General features: G+C 52.4%; 1 protein-coding gene across 2 annotated transcripts in view; it reads left to right on the top strand.

Moving 5' to 3' along the window:
* Nucleotides 1–1,367, top strand: part of LOC144511390 (RAC-beta serine/threonine-protein kinase) — a 133,283-nt gene extending 131,916 nt beyond the window's left edge. Inside the window, exons 14-15 of one of the 2 annotated variants that reach the window (XM_078241699.1) lie at nt 129–231; nt 1,129–1,367. In XM_078241699.1, coding sequence (XP_078097825.1) covers nt 129–231; nt 1,129–1,208 — 183 coding nt within the window. In that variant the 3' untranslated portion in view covers nt 1,209–1,367. The remainder of the gene's footprint in view (nt 1–128; nt 232–1,128) is intronic. The other variant, XM_078241700.1, reaches the window with a different exon arrangement.
* The last annotated feature ends 18,469 nt before the right edge of the window (nt 1,368–19,836 follow it).

Below are 19,836 nucleotides of genomic sequence, written 5' to 3'. Positions count from 1 at the left end.
TACCCAGGCTAGAGCTTTAATCTGACGGTCTGCAGCTTTTAAACCCAGAGTGGGGTTTGGATGATGCAGTGATTGCACTTGTTCTCGGCTAATTCCTCTGTCTTCCATCCTCTCTCTCCGTACAACAGCTCGTTCCCCCATTCAAGCCCCAAGTATCCTCTGAGACAGACACACGATACTTTGATGATGAGTTCACAGCTGAGACAATAACAGTCACCCCCCCAGATAAGTGTGAGTATTAAACCCCCATTTACGGATCCGGCGACTAAGGACTAACCCATTTAGAGTGTTCCACTTTTGTATGTCTGGGGTGTGTGGGGTCCTTAATTATGCTGGCTGCTTTTCCGAGGCAGCGGGAAGTGTAGACAGAATCAATGGGTGGGAGGCTGGTTTGCGTGATGGATTGGGCTACATTCACAACCCTTTGTAATTTCTTGTAGCCTGGGATGAAGTGACTGTGAAAATCCCCTAGTTGCCACACTCCGGCGCCTGTTCTGGGGGAGAATTCAGCACCTAACCAGCACGTCTTTCGGACTGTGGGAGGAAACCGGAGCACCCGGAGGGAAACCCACGCAGACACGGGGAGAACGTGCAGACTCCGCACAGACAGTGACCCGAACCGGGAATCGAACCCGGGTCCCCAGCGCTGTGAGGCGGCAGTGCTAACCACTGTGCCACCGAAGGGACTGGGACTGAGACTGTTAACTGAAAAGGAAAGATGTTCCGGGTTACGGGGAGAAGATGGGAGGACGGAACTAGGCGAGTTGTTCGTTCAGAGAAGCAGTGCAGACACGATGAGGCCTCCTGCACTGCAACAATTCTCTGATTCGAGGCTGAAATTGGTCGAGTTGACTTCAAGGAGTGGTTCTGAGGGCAGGTGCTGAATTTAGAGTCCCAACCCTGTTATGCTGCCGGTTTATAAAGGCGTGGTTTATTTAGAGGTTGCAGCCAATGGCACAAGTATCCCCGATCATAGCTGGCAGTGATGCATTTGCCACGAGCTGGTCGATCCCTGACCGAATTTGGTGTGCAGTTGCATGAGGGTCCGGAGATAACCGCCCCCCACACCCTCCGTGTCCCCGCTCTAGCTTCCCATCTTACTGTCACTCTCTTTTCCTTCCCTCCTAGTTGACAACTTGGACCTGATGGAGAGCGATCAGAAATCACACTTCCCCCAGTTCTCCTACTCGGCGAGTGTGCGAGAATAACCCCTGCGAACTTGTAATAAAAAAAACCCACCCAGGACTTTCTCCGGAGAAGGCAATTCCACATCCCAAAACGCCACCTTTTCCATCGCTGGCCTTCAGCATGGAGTCCCAGGAACCGCAGGCTCCGCTGTATGGAAATTCACTACCGGTTCACTTTCATTCTAGAAGTTGTGTTTTTTTTTATATATGTACATAGTTGACAAGAGCAAACTCGCAGTGACTGTTTCACTGCCGCAGGAGCCAGGCTTTTGGGATGTTTGTGCATATTTTAAGGTGACATCTGTACAGCGAGGGCCATCACCCCTCCCTCACCCGGTGCCACCCACGCAGAGCCGAGGCCGCGGGGCCTCCCGCCACTCAAAACGCTTCACTTTGCCGAGAGGGGAATCATTTCAACATATCATCTTGTTGCTCGACCGGAGAGACGCGTGCTCACGTGTACACGCACATACGTGCATGTGCACGCACACGCATGAACGCACACCAGGCATACCAACACATGCATACTCCCACCGGGCATGCAGACACGCACCCACCGGGTGTCCAGACACGCACACACACACACCCAGCCAGCCAGCGGGCATACAGACACACACCCCCCCACTGGGTATGGAGAGACACACCCACCTGGCGTACAGACACATGCAGCCACACACCGGGCGTACGGACATGCGCGCACACACCGGGCGTACCGACAAGTGCACAGATGCCCACTGAACCCACTCTTGCGGACACATACGCGCACAAAACATAGGTCAGAACAAATGCAAAGATTCATTATTTGCCGGCACTACATTGGAGTGTTGCAGGGCCGGTGGGGGTGGCCTGTGAGAGAGGGGGGGGGGGGAAGAGAGTTGCGGTTGGGAGATGGGACAGGGGAGCTGGATCCCAGGCATGACTGTTTATTTCTGTGTCAGTGGAGGTTAACGGTCAGACTCTGTGGCTTCTCGGCCGGTTGCTTCTGTTGCAGCCTGCAGCCAAATCTCGTTTGCGGAACGGATAGAAGGGGGAGAGGCTGGGTCAGGCTCGCGTCCTCCTCAGCTGAAGTGGGCGGGGAGGTTAATGATTGCACTTGTTGTCTCGGCTGAATGTTCGGTTTGTGCTGTCAAATATTTCCATCCAGTTCATGGGAAGCTTTTCCAAGCAACCCACGCGTGTCTGAGTCAGTGAGTGAGCTTGCCCGGCGTAGAAGTCAGCCCCCTGCTGAGATAAATAGAGGATGTAAGAGACTGGAGTGGAGAAAATAGTATTTTACTGCAGTTTCACTGCTCTGGTTAGGCTAGCAGGTGAACCTGGTTCATTTTTCCCAATCCGTTATGAAAATTCTACATTTTCTGCTGAGGCCAGTGTGAACCCAAGCTTGATTGATTGTCATCCAAGTTTTTAAAAACAGTGTTAACCTTCTGACAATCTTTTGTCCTGCTTGTAGGCTCTTGGGTGCCTGCAGTGTCTGCTGGATATTGGGTAGGGGGAGGAGGGGTGGTGTTGGTATCTGGCGTATATGGACTACTCCGTGCCAAGTACCAGCGTGTTTGGGCATCAGTGGTTCTAAGTGCTGTGAGGACCTCACGGTAACCACACCCCGTGTGCCGAGGGAGGCCAGGGGACCGTCTCTCTCCTCACTGCAGTCTACACCCAAACACCTGCCAGGTCTCCAGATTGGTCTGTGCCCACATTGACTGCGGGGAGTGCGATGCCGTGGCTCCCCTGCTGTTGTTGTGGCCGAGCTCACTCCCCTCTCCGAATGCAAAGCCATACCGCACAGCCCACCCGTATTCTAACTGTTACAAGTTTCAGCTTCACGCTCGGGCTGGCTACAGGTCCCTTCTGTTAGTCGTTACACCACCAGCCACCCCATCCCGTCTGCCTTCTGTCGAGATCCCTTCTTTATCTTTGAGCTGGTCACAATGCAGTGTGCGAACCGGGATGTCGCAATGGTGAAGACCTCCCATGTTAGCTAATGGATGCTTTAAGCACCCAGGCCCCCTCCTCGCGCGTGCGTGTCTCTCTCTCTCTCGTGCGTGCTCAAATTGTCCCAGGAGGCAGGCTGGGTCACCTGCTTGCATGTTACTCAACAACGCAGTATATGTTTGCAGCCTTAACCTCACTGTGCATTAACACAGCATGGCTTCCTTAGTACAACAATAAGAGTTTAGACTCCAGAGTCTCCGGCAATGTTTGGATTTAAATTTCAGACTGGTGTTCAGTGTGCCAGGCGAGAGGAGTTTCCCCACTCCTGAGCCCCATTGCTGCACCCCCTTGCTTAGCCCCAGTGAGCCTCTCGCTATTGAGATCAGCGTGTTCTCTGGCCTGAACTCAGTGGATTTACCTCTCTCCTTTTTTAGGGTTTTCTTATCAAAATGGCCACTGAGACCAGCTGCCTTCAATCCCTCCCAAATATAGACAGGAGCCCCCAATACTGCCACAGTGTGCACGACTAAACCCAGTTCCTCCATGAAAATCCCTCCTGCAAGCATTTGGGAATGTGATAATCCAACCATTGCCCCCACAGCATTCGCTATAACACCCTCGAGGGCGGCCTGTTGATGTCAGGAGAGTTCGGTAGCTGTCCTTTCTTCCTCCACCTTTGCCCCGATATCTCTGACCTCTTGAGGTGGAGATCCCGGCGTTGGACTGGGGTGGGCACAGTAAGAAGTCTCACAACACCAGGTTAAAGACCAACAGGTTTATTTGGAACCACGAGCTTTCGGAGCGCTGCCGCTCCGTCAGGTAAGTGGTGAAGGAGCAGCGCTCCGAAAGCTCTTGATTCCAAATAAACCCGTTGGACTTTAAGCTGGTGTTGTGAGACTTCTTACTCTGAGCCTTGAGCTAATTTTAACTCATTGGCAACATTTAAATGACATCAAATTCCTTGAGTTACATGCACCTTTTGAAAAACTATCCTGTTGCTTTGCAAGGATAGTTAGTAACTAGCATTTCCGACGTATGCACAGGCTCCACGTCCCACTTGACGCCTGGCAGCCAAAAGTGCAGCATCCAGCGCTCCCCCCTACCCAGCAGAGTTTTAACCAATGTCAGCTCATAAGCTTGGCTCGGATAGAAAATAAGTTAAGGTGTCAACAAGAGCCTTTGGACAGCGTGGTGAGCTGTTTATTTGCCCGTGTACGAAGGAGCCCCATAACACTCGCATTCAAGGCCGCTTTGCGGGGATGTCAATCCCTTCCGCGGCACTGCGACTGTGGGTTGACGGGCAGTCGGAGTCCGCGTCCGCTTCGGTTGTGGATGCTTCGTTGAGCCAGAGGCCAAAGGTCCGGGGAATTTGTGCCAGTTTTGTGACCGAGAGCCGGTTGGAGCAGTCGCGCAAGATTGGGAGTTGGCGGGTTGAGCCCGTGTCCGCCGTGAGCTGCCTCATCCGCGGTCCAGGTTCCTGGAATCAATGGACCAATTTTGGCACCAGATTCCACCAGGAGTTGCCCGGAAAGACCACGCCCGGTCCCCGGAAAGAGAATGCCCATTCCCCGAAAATGTCAGCCGGGCAGTGAACGTTGGGGGCAGGGTGGCCATTTCGGAGTGCTTCCGAGTTTTGCTATGCATGTGTGTCTCAGGGGGAGAGTTGGCTGTGGGCTGTACACCGGGAGCCTCTGGGATGGGGGAGGGATGTGCGGAGTGTGATTATGTGAAGGTATTAACGAGCAGCAGGTTAGTCCATGTGTGGGGATTGTACAATGTTAATTTTGTTTGTTCTGTTGGGTACGGAACAATATTTATTGAAGGTACTGTAGTGACGTTAGTGAGTCAAGTCAACAGTGTTAAAAGCAAATTTCATTGAAAAGAAATTGGTACATACTAACAAACTAATGATCAGATTTGTCTTTGGTGGGGAGAGACATTTGCAAGGGTGGGCTAGGGGCACACAGAGACCCGTCACTCGTATTCACTTCAGACAGTGTGAAGGCCCGTGAGGGCTTTGTTGTACTAAGTTCCCTGGCTTTACAGATGTATGTTTAGAATATGCAGAAACTCTCAATGCAAAGTCAAGGGCTCGTGGGGAGCTGCTGTCTCCAGAGATGGAAGGACTTTGACGTGGGGGTTTTGGGATGGCAAGTTTGGTGAGTCAAGCTCCTCCCTCCACTCCCCCACAGTCTTCAACGTGTCTATGCCCTGTGCTAATCACCACCTCACACTCGAGGCCAGACTTGTGCTCCGACCAAAGGGCTGCAGCTGAGAAGGCCCAGCCGTGCTTCCACCTGGGTGCGTGGATTCCCAGCTCTGTTCTGCCGCACCAGCGATGACCCCCGAGGCCAAGGAGGGCTCCACCAGCAACTGTGACCCGAGTCTGGAACCAAATGGGGAGGCCATGTCACTGGATGAACCAGGGGAAGGCCGTGCTGGAAGGAGTAGGAGTGAGTTAGAGATGCCTCCAATTCTGGAATCTACGCAGGAAAGGCAATGCTGACCGGTGCTCGCAAGTTGCCATTTTGCTATTGGCAATTTAATGGAAGTTGACATTTTCTCTGAGTCACTGAATAGTGATTCTCCAATGCTTTTCCATTGAGAAATAAGGAGTCTCGGCTCCGGGAAGCAATGGTTATGTTTCCCTTTTTAATGCTGTTTAAAATTTGCTTTTTTTTTTGGAGCGCTCGAAAATTCATTAGTGATTTCTAAACGTGGGACATTTTACAGACTGAAATGAGGTTTCCTAAAACCGTCCCGTCCCCCCAAGTGTGATTCCGAACTCTCCAGCTGTGTAAGGATGGGAATTTCGGGCCAGGAGGTATCAGCTTTGGCAACAGTCTACACAAGCCGGGAAAAGCCTGGTCCTTCCTGTAACTTCAAAACCAACACAAGATTGACTTGCCGGCGGCTTTGTCGCTGGGGTCCCTTCTACACCTCGTCACACCTTGCCTCTTGCTCCCAGCCCCCCCTCTCTCCCAGCCGTCCCCCTATTCCTCACTTGTTCACATTTTCCCTCACCGCTTTTCCCCGGGGAAGCAGAATTCACATGGATGCAGCGGGTGAGGAAATCTTGGCTCATACCTCAACTCTTTCCTCCCCAACCAGACATTGTGCTCCAGCAACATGGTGAGCTTCTAGAGGGGGTGTGGAGTTTGGCGGGGGCATGGTTGCTAATATTGCTCTTTATTTCCTGAGTTTTGCCCCTTCCCTCTCCCCCCCCTCTTTAATTTGAAGGAGCCCAGGATGCTCATAGCAGTGTGATTGGAGCATGGGTTGGCCCACTCTTTCCAATGTTATCCCCTCCCCCCCCCCCCCAAACACTGTCGATCATTGTGCAAGCTCTGATTGTTTTGCGACGCAGTCGGTGTTTAATTCAACATGGGTAAACTGTGTGTGTGTGTGGGGTTTTTTTTTGCGTTGAAATATGTAGAGAGTTCAAATAATTCAGTCGGGGCTCTGACTTGTTGATCTCTGCTCAGTCCTCTTGTATACAGGCACCAAGACTTTATCAGTGGTAAGAGCCTGTAGTTCTTTGTCTGTACTTTTTGGTGAGGACTCTGGTTAATGTCTCAGTGCCCCCCCCCCAACCCCCTTGTGCCCATACCCTTCAATCCTAAACTAATCTGAGGACTACTTACACGAGGCCTTGATTTAATGAATGATCTTGTCCTCTGTAATGTAGGGGGACAGAGTACTGCTAAATGCCTATTACCTCTTTCTAAAGTGTCCCTTGCTGAACACACGGAGATTGGAAATGATGTGAATGGGCTGTGGCTTTGAAGGGACAGAGAATTGACCACGCGTTGCCTTCCTGAGAACATACCAGGGTGCCTGGCACAGCAATGTAGACATTTGTGCTGCCAATATCACCGGTTAGATTTACCCCACCCGCCCCCAGTGTTTGCTTTGGGAAATATCCCAAGACCTGGTGCTTGTTGTAACGGCTTCATTGCATCCACACCGTTGGCTATCCCATGGACCCGAATCCCAGTGAGCTGACAGAGCAGCAGTAACGAGGCTTGGTGGTGACGGAGGCCATTTGCTACGTACCTGGTGCTGATTCATAATGGGCTGGCCCCTTGCCTACATCTGTTCATTATCATTTTCTGGTGCTGTTCCCAAACTACAAACTCTGCCGGTTGCTCCTTCAGCCAATCTTTTGGGGATGTTCATCTGGGTGTGTGTGTGTTTTCTCCCCCCCCCTGTTTCCTTGCCCTCTTCCTCTGGTTCTCTTCCCCACCTCCATTTTCCCCCAACAGGGTGGGGGTTAGGGCAGTGCACTGCAGTGATGCTGCTGGACACACTCATTTTCCTGTCATGCTTGCTCCTTAACAAACAACAGAGCAAAGCCTCAACTAGGGCCAGACACACGATGGGGACGGCCTGTGTGACGTTGGGGGGGAAACCTCTGTGACAATTAGCCTGGCCTTGGCCTTGTCAAACGGGCTGCATTGATACCAGTTACACCCTGCCACCTTTGACTTTGTGCCGGTTAACTTAGGAGCCGTGATGAAATGGGCAGAATGCCCTGATCCCCTGCAATGAACCGGCCGATCCGTCTGACCCGTGACTCAACCCCTCCCTCGGCTTTCCCCAAAAATGTTTGGCTTTTAAACTGAGCGAGGGTCAGAAGTTTGGTTGTGGTTCTTGTCACTGAGGCACAGACAGCTCGACTCGCTCCCGGCTGGGATGGGGGGGTGATTTCCAGTGGGTGGAGATCCCATAAAACCATGGTAACTTCACCCCTGAACTGACTGCTGCAGTGTCACAGGGGTGGGGCACCTGTTTGGAGGGAAGGGATAAATCTTGAAGGGACTTGGTATGTCCCCTTCGGTATTGTGTGTTTGATAGATGCCCTCTTTGGTTTAGTATTCCCCCTCTCTTTCCCACCCGCGACCCATGGCTCTTCCCAGTTCGAAAACATGCGGACAGAGCAAGAAGGTGGGGAGCAAGGATTTATTGTATTAAAAAAACGAATTACTGCGGATGCTGGAATCTGAAACCAAAAGAGAAAATGCTGGAAAATCTCAGCAGGTCTGGCAGCACGTCAGCGAGGAGAGAAAAGAGCTGATGCTTCCAGTCCCGGTAACCCTTTGTCAAAGCCACTGCTCACTTTGTCAACCTGGTGTTGTGAGCCACTGCTTTGACAAAGGGTCGCCTGCACTCGAAACGTCGCCTCTTTTCTCTCCTCACAGATGCTGCCAGGCCTGCTGCGACTTTCCAAGCATTTTCCCTTCGGGTGAGGGATTTATTGTAATTAGTATTCCGGGCGGATTGCGAGGCCGAGCCTTATGGGTCCCTCGCACCCTCACCTCCCCTGACTGGGCCAATGGATGATGATATCACTTCCCCTGGCAGGTTTTCCTGACCCCACTCCCCGACCCTCGCCTACTCTCCCCTCCCCACAACCCAGCCCGTCCCTCTGTGTGCCCTTTCACCCCTTTCAACTTTCTGGGGACATTTTGCCCCAGGGAACGCCATTGGAATCATGAATACAAGTTTTTGAGCAAATGTGCATATGTAAAGTGTTTTTTTTTCTCTCTCTAGTTAATTTTTTAAGAAAGATTTTGTTTTGATGTGCTCACTGCCCAACCTTCAATTCTTTACCTGCGTATACTCTTAGTTTCCTGATGTGTTTTTTTTTTTGTCCCCTGAAGTTTTGAGAAGGTGACGCTGCTGTGTCTTGTTTTGTGTGAAGCTAATGTTATACTGAGAGCAACTTGGTGAGATAGCTTTTAGGGAACAATATCCCGTATTTGTTAGCACATCTTCGCTACGCTTTGAGAGAAAGGAGCTTCTGAATATATGCTGATGGCATGTGGACAGAGGAAGAGATTAAGGTTAAAATAGCCTGGAGTTTCTTCACGAAAGCAGAGTGTCATTTTAATCTCTTTTTTTGTTGTTTTTCCCCCAATCTCTCTCCCCCCCCCCCCCCCCCCCGCCCCTTCCCCTCCCCCCTACAGAAAATGTGTTTATTGGTAACACGCAAACGGTGACCTTTTTCTGTTGGAAAGCTGTCTCCTGAACATGTTTCTCATTCAGGCAGCTCCTCTTTAAATTATGTTTAAAATGTATAAAAAAAAACGACACTCAATGTAAAATTTGTCTGAATGCGATGATTTTTAAATAAAAAAAGTGAATTTTAGTGAAACCTCTCTCCTCCAGGTCTCCTCTTCAATTGGAGTGTACATGTTCAGTGTCTCACTATTTTTCTCTCGCTGTTTCTCTCTCTCTCTCTCTCGCTGTTTCTCTCTCTCTCTCTCGCTGTTTCTCTCTCTCCCTCGCTGTTTCTCTCTCTCCCTCGCTGTTTCTCTCTCTCCCTCGCTGTTTCTCTCTCTCCCTCGCTGTTTCTCTCTCTCCCTCGCTGTTTCTCTCTCTCCCTCGCTGTTTCTCTCTCTCCCTCGCTGTTTCTCTCTCTCCCTCGCTGTTTCTCTCTCTCCCTCGCTGTTTCTCTCTCTCCCTCGCTGTTTCTCTCTCTCCCTCGCTGTTTCTCTCTCTCCCTCGCTGTTTCTCTCTCTCCCTCGCTGTTTCTCTCTCTCCCTCGCTGTTTCTCTCTCTCCCTCGCTGTTTCTCTCTCTCCCTCGCTGTTTCTCTCTCTCCCTCGCTGTTTCTCTCTCTCCCTCGCTGTTTCTCTCTCTCCCTCGCTGTTTCTCTCTCTCCCTCGCTGTTTCTCTCTCTCCCTCGCTGTTTCTCTCTCTCCCTCGCTGTTTCTCTCTCTCCCTCGCTGTTTCTCTCTCTCCCTCGCTGTTTCTCTCTCTCCCTCCCTGTTTCTCTCTCTCCCTCGCTGTTTCTCTCTCTCCCTCGCTGTTTCTCTCTCTCCCTCGCTGTTTCTCTCTCTCCCTCGCTGTTTCTCTCTCTCCCTCCCTGTTTCTCTCTCCCTCGCTGTTTCTCTCTCTCCCTCCCTGTTTCTCTCTCTCCCTCCCTGTTTCTCTCTCTCCCTCCCTGTTTCTCTCTCTCCCTCCCTGTTTCTCTCTCTCCCTCCCTGTTTCTCTCTCTCCCTCCCTGTTTCTCTCTCTCCCTCCCTGTTTCTCTCTCTCCCTCCCTGTTTCTCTCTCTCCCTCCCTGTTTCTCTCTCTCCCTCCCTGTTTCTCTCTCTCCCTGTTTCTCTCTCTCGCTGTTTCTCTCTCTCGCTGTTTCCCTCTCTCTCTCGCTGTTTCTCTCTCTCTCTCGCTGTTTCTCTCTCTCCCTCGCTGTTTCTCTCTCTCCCTCGCTGTTTCTCTCTCTCCCTCGCTGTTTCTCTCTCTCCCTCGCTGTTTCTCTCTCTCCCTCGCTGTTTCTCTCTCTCCCTCGCTGTTTCTCTCTCTCCCTCGCTGTTTCTCTCTCTCCCTCGCTGTTTCTCTCTCTCCCTCGCTGTTTCTCTCTCTCCCTCGCTGTTTCTCTCTCTCCCTCGCTGTTTCTCTCTCTCCCTCGCTGTTTCTCTCTCTCCCTCGCTGTTTCTCTCTCTCCCTCCCTGTTTCTCTCTCTCCCTCGCTGTTTCTCTCTCTCCCTCGCTGTTTCTCTCTCTCCCTCCCTGTTTCTCTCTCTCCCTCCCTGTTTCTCTCTCTCCCTCCCTGTTTCTCTCTCTCCCTCCCTGTTTCTCTCTCTCCCTCGCTGTTTCTCTCTCTCCCTCCCTGTTTCTCTCTCTCCCTCCCTGTTTCTCTCTCTCCCTCCCTGTTTCTCTCTCTCCCTCCCTGTTTCTCTCTCTCCCTCCCTGTTTCTCTCTCTCCCTCCCTGTTTCTCTCTCTCCCTCCCTGTTTCTCTCTCTCCCTGTTTCTCTCTCTCGCTGTTTCTCTCTCTCGCTGTTTCCCTCTCTCTCTCGCTGTTTCTCTCTCTCTCTCGCTGTTTCTCTCTCTCCCTCGCTGTTTCTCTCTCTCCCTCGCTGTTTCTCTCTCTCCCTCGCTGTTTCTCTCTCTCCCTCGCTGTTTCTCTCTCTCCCTCGCTGTTTCTCTCTCTCCCTCGCTGTTTCTCTCTCTCCCTCGCTGTTTCTCTCTCTCCCTCGCTGTTTCTCTCTCTCCCTCGCTGTTTCTCTCTCTCCCTCGCTGTTTCTCTCTCTCCCTCGCTGTTTCTCTCTCTCCCTCGCTGTTTCTCTCTCTCCCTCGCTGTTTCTCTCTCTCCCTCGCTGTTTCTCTCCCTCGCTGTTTCTCTCTCTCCCTCCCTGTTTCTCTCTCTCCCTCCCTGTTTCTCTCTCTCCCTCCCTGTTTCTCTCTCTCCCTCCCTGTTTCTCTCTCTCCCTCCCTGTTTCTCTCTCTCCCTCCCTGTTTCTCTCTCTCCCTCCCTGTTTCTCTCTCTCCCTCCCTGTTTCTCTCTCTCCCTCCCTGTTTCTCTCTCTCCCTCCCTGTTTCTCTCTCTCCCTCCCTGTTTCTCTCTCTCGCTGTTTCTCTCTCTCGCTGTTTCTCTCTCTCGCTGTTTCCCCCTCTCTCTCCCTGTTTCTCTCTCTCCCTCGCTGTTTCTCTCTCTCCCTCGCTGTTTCTCTCTCTCCCTCGCTGTTTCTCTCTCTCCCTCGTTGTTTCTCTCTCTCCCTCGCTGTTTCTCTCTCTCCCTCGCTGTTTCTCTCCCTCGCTGTTTCTCTCTCTCCCTCGCTGTTTCTCTCTCTCCCTCGCTGTTTCTCTCTCTCCCTCGCTGTTTCTCTCTCTCCCTCGCTGTTTCTCTCTCTCCCTCGCTGTTTCTCTCTCTCCCTCGCTGTTTCTCTCTCTCCCTCCCTGTTTCTCTCTCTCCCTCCCTGTTTCTCTCTCTCCCTCCCTGTTTCTCTCTCTCCCTCCCTGTTTCTCTCTCTCTCTCCCTGTTTCTCTCTCTCGCTGTTTCTCTCTCTCGCTGTTTCTCTCTCTCCCTCGCTGTTTCTCTCTCTCGCTGTTTCCCTCTCTCGCTGTTTCTCTCCCTCGCTGTTTCTCTCTCTCCCTCGCTGTTTCTCTCTCTCCCTCGCTGTTTCTCTCTCTCGCTGTTTCTCTCTCTCTCTCGCTGTTTCTCTCTCTCCCTCGCTGTTTCTCTCTCTCCCTCGCTGTTTCTCTCTCTCCCTCGCTGTTTCTCTCTCTCCCTCGCTGTTTCTCTCTCTCCCTCGCTGTTTCTCTCTCTCCCTCGCTGTTTCTCTCTCTCCCTCGCTGTTTCTCTCTCTCCCTCGCTGTTTCTCTCTCTCCCTCGCTGTTTCTCTCTCTCCCTCGCTGTTTCTCTCTCTCCCTCGCTGTTTCTCTCTCTCCCTCGCTGTTTCTCTCTCTCCCTCGCTGTTTCTCTCTCTCCCTCGCTGTTTCTCTCTCTCCCTCCCTGTTTCTCTCTCTCCCTCCCTGTTTCTCTCTCTCTCTCGCTGTTTCTCTCTCTCGCTGTTTCTCTCTCTCGCTGTTTCTCTCTCTCGCTGTTTCTCTCTCTCTCTCGCTGTTCCTCTCTCTCTCGCTGTTTCTCTCCCTCGCTGTTTCTCTCTCTCCCTCGCTGTTTCTCTCTCTCCCTCGCTGTTTCTCTCTCTCCCTCGCTGTTTCTCTCTCTCCCTCGCTGTTTCTCTCTCTCGCTGTTTCTCTCTCTCTCTCGCTGTTTCTCTCTCTCCCTCGCTGTTTCTCTCTCTCCCTCGCTGTTTCTCTCTCTCCCTCGCTGTTTCTCTCTCTCCCTCGCTGTTTCTCTCTCTCCCTCGCTGTTTCTCTCTCTCCCTCGCTGTTTCTCTCTCTCCCTCGCTGTTTCTCTCTCTCCCTCGCTGTTTCTCTCTCTCCCTCGCTGTTTCTCTCTCTCCCTCGCTGTTTCTCTCTCTCCCTCGCTGTTTCTCTCTCTCCCTCGCTGTTTCTCTCTCTCCCTCGCTGTTTCTCTCTCTCCCTCGCTGTTTCTCTCTCTCCCTCGCTGTTTCTCTCTCTCCCTCGCTGTTTCTCTCTCTCCCTCGCTGTTTCTCTCTCTCCCTCGCTGTTTCTCTCTCTCCCTCGCTGTTTCTCTCTCTCCCTCGCTGTTTCTCTCTCTCCCTCGCTGTTTCTCTCTCTCCCTCGCTGTTTCTCTCTCTCCCTCGCTGTTTCTCTCTCTCCCTCGCTGTTTCTCTCTCTCCCTCGCTGTTTCTCTCTCTCCCTCGCTGTTTCTCTCTCTCCCTCGCTGTTTCTCTCTCTCCCTCGCTGTTTCTCTCTCTCCCTCGCTGTTTCTCTCTCTCCCTCGCTGTTTCTCTCTCTCCCTCGCTGTTTCTCTCTCTCCCTCGCTGTTTCTCTCTCTCCCTCGCTGTTTCTCTCTCTCCCTCGCTGTTTCTCTCTCTCCCTCGCTGTTTCTCTCTCTCCCTCGCTGTTTCTCTCTCTCCCTCGCTGTTTCTCTCTCTCCCTCCCTGTTTCTCTCTCTCCCTCCCTGTTTCTCTCTCTCCCTCCCTGTTTCTCTCTCTCCCTCCCTGTTTCTCTGTCTCGCTGTTTCTCTCTCTCCCTCGCTGTTTCTCTCTCTCCCTCCCTGTTTCTCTGTCTCGCTGTTTCTCTCTCTCCCTCGCTGTTTCTCTCTCTCCCTCCCTGTTTCTCTGTCTCGCTGTTTCTCTCTCTCGCTGTTTCTCTCCCTCGCTGTTTCTCTCTCTCCCTCGCTGTTTCTCTCTCTCCCTCGCTGTTTCTCTCTCTCCCTCGCTGTTTCTCTCTCTCCCTCGCTGTTTCTCTCTCTCCCTCGCTGTTTCTCTCTCTCCCTCGCTGTTTCTCTCTCTCCCTCGCTGTTTCTCTCTCTCCCTCGCTGTTTCTCTCTCTCCCTCCCTGTTTCTCTCTCTCCCTCGCTGTTTCTCTCTCTCCCTCGCTGTTTCTCTCTCTCCCTCGCTGTTTCTCTCTCTCCCTCCCTGTTTCTCTCTCTCCCTCCCTGTTTCTCTCTCTCCCTCCCTGTTTCTCTCTCTCCCTCCCTGTTTCTCTCTCTCGCTGTTTCTCTCTCTCGCTGTTTCTCTCTCTCCCTCGCTGTTTCTCTCTCTCCCTCCCTGTTTCTCTCTCTCCCTCCCTGTTTCTCTCTCTCTCTCCCTGTTTCTCTCTCTCTCTCCCTGTTTCTCTCTCTCGCTGTTTCTCTCTCTCTCGCTGTTTCTCTCTCTCCCTCGCTGTTTCTCTCTCTCTCTCGCTGTTTCTCTCCCTCGCTGTTTCTCTCTCTCCCTCGCTGTTTCTCTCTCTCCCTCGCTGTTTCTCTCTCTCGCTGTTTCTCTCTCTCTCTCGCTGTTTCTCTCTCCCTCGCTGTTTCTCTCTCTCCCTCGCTGTTTCTCTCTCTCTTGCTGTTTCTCTCTCTCTCTCGCTGTTTCTCTCTCTCTCGCTGTTTCTCTCTCTCTCGCTGTTTCTCTCTCTCCCTCGCTGTTTCTCTCTCTCGCTGTTTCTCTCTCGCTGTTTCTCTCTCTCGCTGTTTCTCTCTCTCTCTCGCTGTTTCTCTCTCTCTCTCGCTGTTTCTCTCTCTCTCGCTGTTTCTCTCTCTCTCGCTGTTTCTCTCTCTCCCTCGCTGTTTCTCTCTCTCTCTTGCTGTTTCTCTCTCTCTCTCGCTGTTTCTCTCTCTCTCGCTGTTTCTCTCTCTCTCTCGCTGTTTCTCTCTCTCTCGCTGTTTCTCTCTCACTGTTTCTCTCTCTCGCTTTTTCTCTCTCTCTCTCGCTGTTTCTCTCTCTCTCTCGCTGTTTCTCTCTCTCTCTCGCTGTTTCTCTCTCTCTCTCGCTGTTTCTCTCTCTCGCTGTTTCTCTCTCTCGCTGTTTCTCTCTCTCGCTGTTTCTCTCTCTCCCTCGCTGTTTCTCTCTCTCTCTTGCTGTTTCTCTCTCTCTCTCGCTGTTTCTCTCTCCCTCGCTGTTTCTCTCTCTCTCTCGCTGTTTCTCTCTCTCTCGCTGTTTCTCTCTCTCTCGCTGTTTCCCTCTCTCTCTCGCTGTTTCCCTCTCTCTCTCGCTGTTTCCCTCTCTCTCTCGCTGTTTCCCTCTCTCTCTCGCTGTTTCCCTCTCTCTCTCGCTGTTTCCCTCTCTCTCTCGCTGTTTCCCTCTCTCTCTCGCTGTTTCTCTCTCTCGCTGTTTCTCTCTCTCTCCTTCGCTGTTTCTCTCTCTCTCCTTCGCTGTTTCTCTCTCTCCCTCGCTGTTTCTCTCTCTCCCTCGCTGTTTCTCTCTCTCCCTCGCTGTTTCTCTCTCTCCCTCGCTGTTTCTCTCTCTCGCTGTTTCTCTCTCGCTGTTTCTCTCCCTCGCTGTTTCTCTCTCTCTCCCTCGCTGTTTCTCTCTCTCCCTCGCTGTTTCTCTCTCTCCCTCGCTGTTTCTCTCTCTCTCCCTCGCTGTTTCTCTCTCTCTCCCTCGCTGTTTCTCTCTCTCGCTGTTTCTCTCGCTGTTTCTCTCTCTCGCTGTTTCTCTCTCTCTCGCTGTTTCTCTCTCTCTCTCGCTGTTTCTCTCTCTCTCACTGTTTCTCTCTCTCTCGCTGTTTCCCTCTCTCTCTCGCTGTTTCCCTCTCTCTCTCGCTGTTTCCCTCTCTCTCTCGCTGTTTCTCTCTCGCTGTTTCTCTCTCTCGCTGTTTCTCTCTCTCTCTCTCGCTGTTTCTCTCTCTCTCGCTGTTTCTCTCTCTCTCTCTCTCGCTGTTTCTCTCTCTCGCTGTTTCTCTCGCTGTTTCTCTCTCGTTTTACAGGATAGTTCAAATCAACCGTGTTTGCATCACGTAGTGGCCTCGGCTGTGAATACAGTGGGTGGACAATCTCCCTTCCTATAGGGCGGCACGGTGGCACAGTAGTTAGCACTGCTGCTTCACAGCTCCAGGGTCCTGGGTTCGATTCCCGGCTTGAGTCACTGTCTGTGTGGAGTTTGCACATTCTCCTCGTGTCTGCTCCGGTTTCCTCCCACAGTCCAAAGATGTGCGGGTTAGGTTGATTGGCCATGCTAAACATTGCCCCTTAGAGTCCTGGGATGCGTAGGTTAGAGGGATTATTGGGTAAATACGTAGGGATATGGGGGTAGGGCCTGTGTGGGAATGTGGTCGGTGCAGACTCGATGGGCCGAATGGCCTCTTTCTGTACTGTAGGGATTCTATGACATTGTGAAGCGGTGGGACTGGGATTTGATCAAATAGCAATGAGGGACATCTGAATTTCACCCACTGCGGGTGGAAGGGGGAGAGATTTTTTTATTAGTGTCACAAGGAGGCTTACATTAACACTGCAATGAAGTTACTGTTATCTCCTAGTCGCCACACTCCTGTGCCTGTTGGGGTAACACTGAAGGAGAATTTAGCACAGCCAATGCACCCTAACCAGCACGTCTTTCGGACTGTGGGAGGAAACCGGAGCACCTGGAGGAAACCCACGCAGACATGGGGAGAACGTGCAGACTCCACACAGTGACCCAAGCCGGGAATCAAACCCAGGTCCCTGGAGCTGTGAGGCAGCAGTGCTAACCCACTGTGCCACCATGCCGGGCAGGCTGGGATCTCATCTAAAGTCGAAATCTGAATATGATGACAAGTCTCAGGAGGCTGGCTGCTTCAGCGGAGTGAGAAACAGCATTGACCTTCCCCTGTGACTCTTCAGAGCTCTGAAACTGGGAAGTTCATCTCCCCAGGACGCCGACCTGATTCCGCAGTAACTACAGACCTGCCGGCGACGCACTCCGGCTTTCAGAGCTGCCCAGTCTGCAGGTTTCCACTCCATCTGACGAAGGAGCAGCGCTCCGAAAGCTAATGGCATTTGCTACCAAATAAACCTGTTGGGGACTTTAACCTGGGTGTTGTTAAAACTCTTACTGTGTTCACCCCAGTCCAACGCCGGCATCTCCACATCATGTCTGCAGATCCCCGGAGGTTGCCCTCCCATCGATTGGCGGCCAGTTGGTGAAATGGCCCAGCCAGTCTCGCCCCCCTGGCAAGCACCGGATTCCCTTTCCCATCCGGGCATCAAGGGTCCTCATGCCTGTGACAAGTTTCAGTCGCACGGCTCGAGGTGTTTGGTCACCCTGTCGTTCGTGCCAAACACACTGGGCGTATCCAACACGATGTGGAGGGTGCTGGCGTTGGACTGGGATAAGCACAGTCAGAGGTGCCTATCCACATCTCCAACACGGCCCCTCTCCTGCGTACTGTGATTTCTGTATGACCATTTCAGCATGCATGGAGTCGTGGCTGTGAAGGAGGCCATTCAGCCCATCACGCCACAGTGGCAGTGATTAGAGCTGCTACCCCACAGCGCCAGGGATCCAAAGATGTGCGGGTTTGGTGGATTGGCCATGCTAAATTGCCCCTTAGTGTCGGGGGGGTCCAACAGGGCCAGTACGTGGGCTTATGGAGATAGGGCCTGGGTGGGTTTGTTGCTGGTACAGGCTCGATGGGCTGAATGGCCTCCTACACTGACAGGATTCTATGAAGACCACACCGGTTCCTTTCCGCCTCATCACTTGATGTTCATCCATACTTTCCCCCTGTTGCATGGTCACTGCTGTTTGCAGCTCCCCAGGTTTGTGTCGGCTTCTGTTCATTTCTCTCATTCCTTCTGCAGACCGAATCCTCCCGGCAGCCGGAGCTGCAGCCTCACGGGGGCCACCCCGGTTCCTCGTGCAGCTCAGCCTTTGGTCCCGCTGTATTTGTGCCGCTGATATCCCGCGGCTGCCGTGTGTGTGAGACCCACAAGATACTGGGGTCCTTCCCAGAGCACCTCGCCGCCTGGGAGAGCGAGGACAGGAGGCACCTCGAAGCATCGCCATCACCTTAACGTATAATAATGTCCCAGTGCAGTGTGTGTGTGTGTGTGTGTGTTTACGGGTATAACTGGGAGACTGATCCACTCCAGGAGACACTAGGGTAGGGGACCAAAGCTTAGAGGTTTTAAGGAGCGGGAGTTAGGGTACAGTGGTTAGCATTGCTGCCTCAGAGCGCTGGGGACCCGGGTTCGATTCCCAGCTTGGGTCACTCTGTGCGGAGTCTGCACATTCTCCCCGTGTCTGCGTGGGTTTCCTCCGGGTACTCCGGTTTCCTCCCACGGTCCAAAAGACGTCCTGGTTAGGATGCATTGACCCGAACAGGCGCTGGGGTGTGGCGACTGGGAGAATTTCGCAGTAACTTCATTGCAGTGTTAATGTAAGCCTTGCTTGTGACTAATACATAAACTTTAACTTTAGGTGGTACGGTTGTTAGACACTGCTGCCTCACAGCGCCAGGGACCCCGGTTCGATTCCCGGCTTGGGTCACCGTCTGTGTGGAGTCTGCACATTCTCCCCGTGTCTGCGTGGGTTTCCCTCCGGCTGCTCCGGTTTCCCCCCACAGTCCAAAAGACGTGCTGGTTAGGGTGCATTGGCCGTGCTAAATTCTCCCTCGGTGTAACCCGAACAGGAGTGTGGCGACTTGGGGATTTTCACAGTAACTTCATTGCAGTGTTAATGTAAGCCTATTTGTGACACTTCAAGCTTCAAACTTCGATTGGTTTAGGGCGGAATTTTGTGTTCAATCTCAGGCGGGGCCACTGGGGTGTATTCGAGGACTGAGATGGAAGGTGGCAGACTTGCTTGAGAAGTGATGGACGGCAAGTCCACCAAGTATTAGAATGTGTTGAGGGTGAAATTTAAGATGTTGTTCGTTGAGTCAAAAGCTTCCCAATTCTCACAGAAAATAGGAGCAGGAGAAGGCCATTCGGCCCTTCGAGCCTGTTCCACCATTTATTATGACCATGGTTGATCATCCAACTCAGTTGTCTAATCCCTGGTGTTGATTATGAGGAGAGACTGAGCAGATTGGGTTTGTACCCGTTGGAATTTAGAAGGCTGAGGGGGGATCTTATAGAGACCTATAAGATAATGAAGGGGCTGGATAGGGTAGAGGTGGAGAGATTCTTTCCACTTAGAAAGGAAACTAGAACTAGAGGGCACAGCCTCAAAATAAAGGGGGGTCGGTTTAGGACAGAGTTGAGGGGGAACTTCTTCTCTCAGAGGGTGGTGAATCTCTGGAATTCTCTGCCCACTGAAGTGGTGGAGGCTATCTCGTTGAATATGTTTAAATCACGGATAGATGGATTCCTGATCGGTAAGGGAATTAGGGGTCATAGGGATCAGGCGGGTAAGTGGAACTGATCCACTTCAGATCAGCCATGATCTTATTGAATGGCGGGGCAGGCTCGAGGGGCTAGATGGCCTACTCCTGCTCCTATTTCTTATGTTCTTATCCTGCCTTCTCCCCACCCCCCCCAATAATCTTTTGAAAAATAGAGATGGCGCTTCCTTCAAGCCAGAATTGAACCAGCAACCGAAGGATCCCAGTTTTAGCCATTCGCAGTCCTCCCCCTTGACCAGCTGAGCTGTGGATGGGGAACACCAGGCCATGGATGTGAGTGATCGGTACCCTGGAATCCCCTCCCTAACAGCACAGGGAAAGCGTTTGATAATTAGGAGTTGGCTACATGCTTCCTGAGGACTTCTCTGCCGTCTAAGATCACGGCTGGTCCTTAGAATCTAGAAGCAGGAGGAGGCCATTCAGCCCCTCGAGCCTGCTCTGCCTTTCATTATCATCACGGCCGATCACCGAATTCAATATCCTGATCCCTCCTGCCCACTTCCCACCCCCCCGCCCTTGATCCTTTTAGCCCCAAGAGCTATATCCAAGGCTATAATCTAGGTTCGAATCCCACCGCTGCCGGACTGGATTTAAGTTTGGGGGTGGCACAGTAGGTTCGCACTGCTGCCTCACAGCGCCAGGGACCCGGGTTCGATTCCCGGCTTGGGTCACTGTCTGTGTGGAGTCTGCACATTCTCCCTGCGTGGGTTTCCTCCGGGTGCTCCGGTTTCCTCCCACGGTCCAAAGATGTGCGGGTTAGATGGATTGGCCGTGCTAAATTGCCCCTTAGTGTCAGGGGGACTAGC

This window comes from Mustelus asterias, chromosome 24, assembly GCF_964213995.1.
Source record: "Mustelus asterias chromosome 24, sMusAst1.hap1.1, whole genome shotgun sequence".
Classification (NCBI taxonomy): domain Eukaryota; kingdom Metazoa; phylum Chordata; class Chondrichthyes; order Carcharhiniformes; family Triakidae; genus Mustelus; species Mustelus asterias.
Note: the sequence above shows the minus strand (reverse complement) of the source record. Positions and strands in the feature narration are given on the sequence as shown.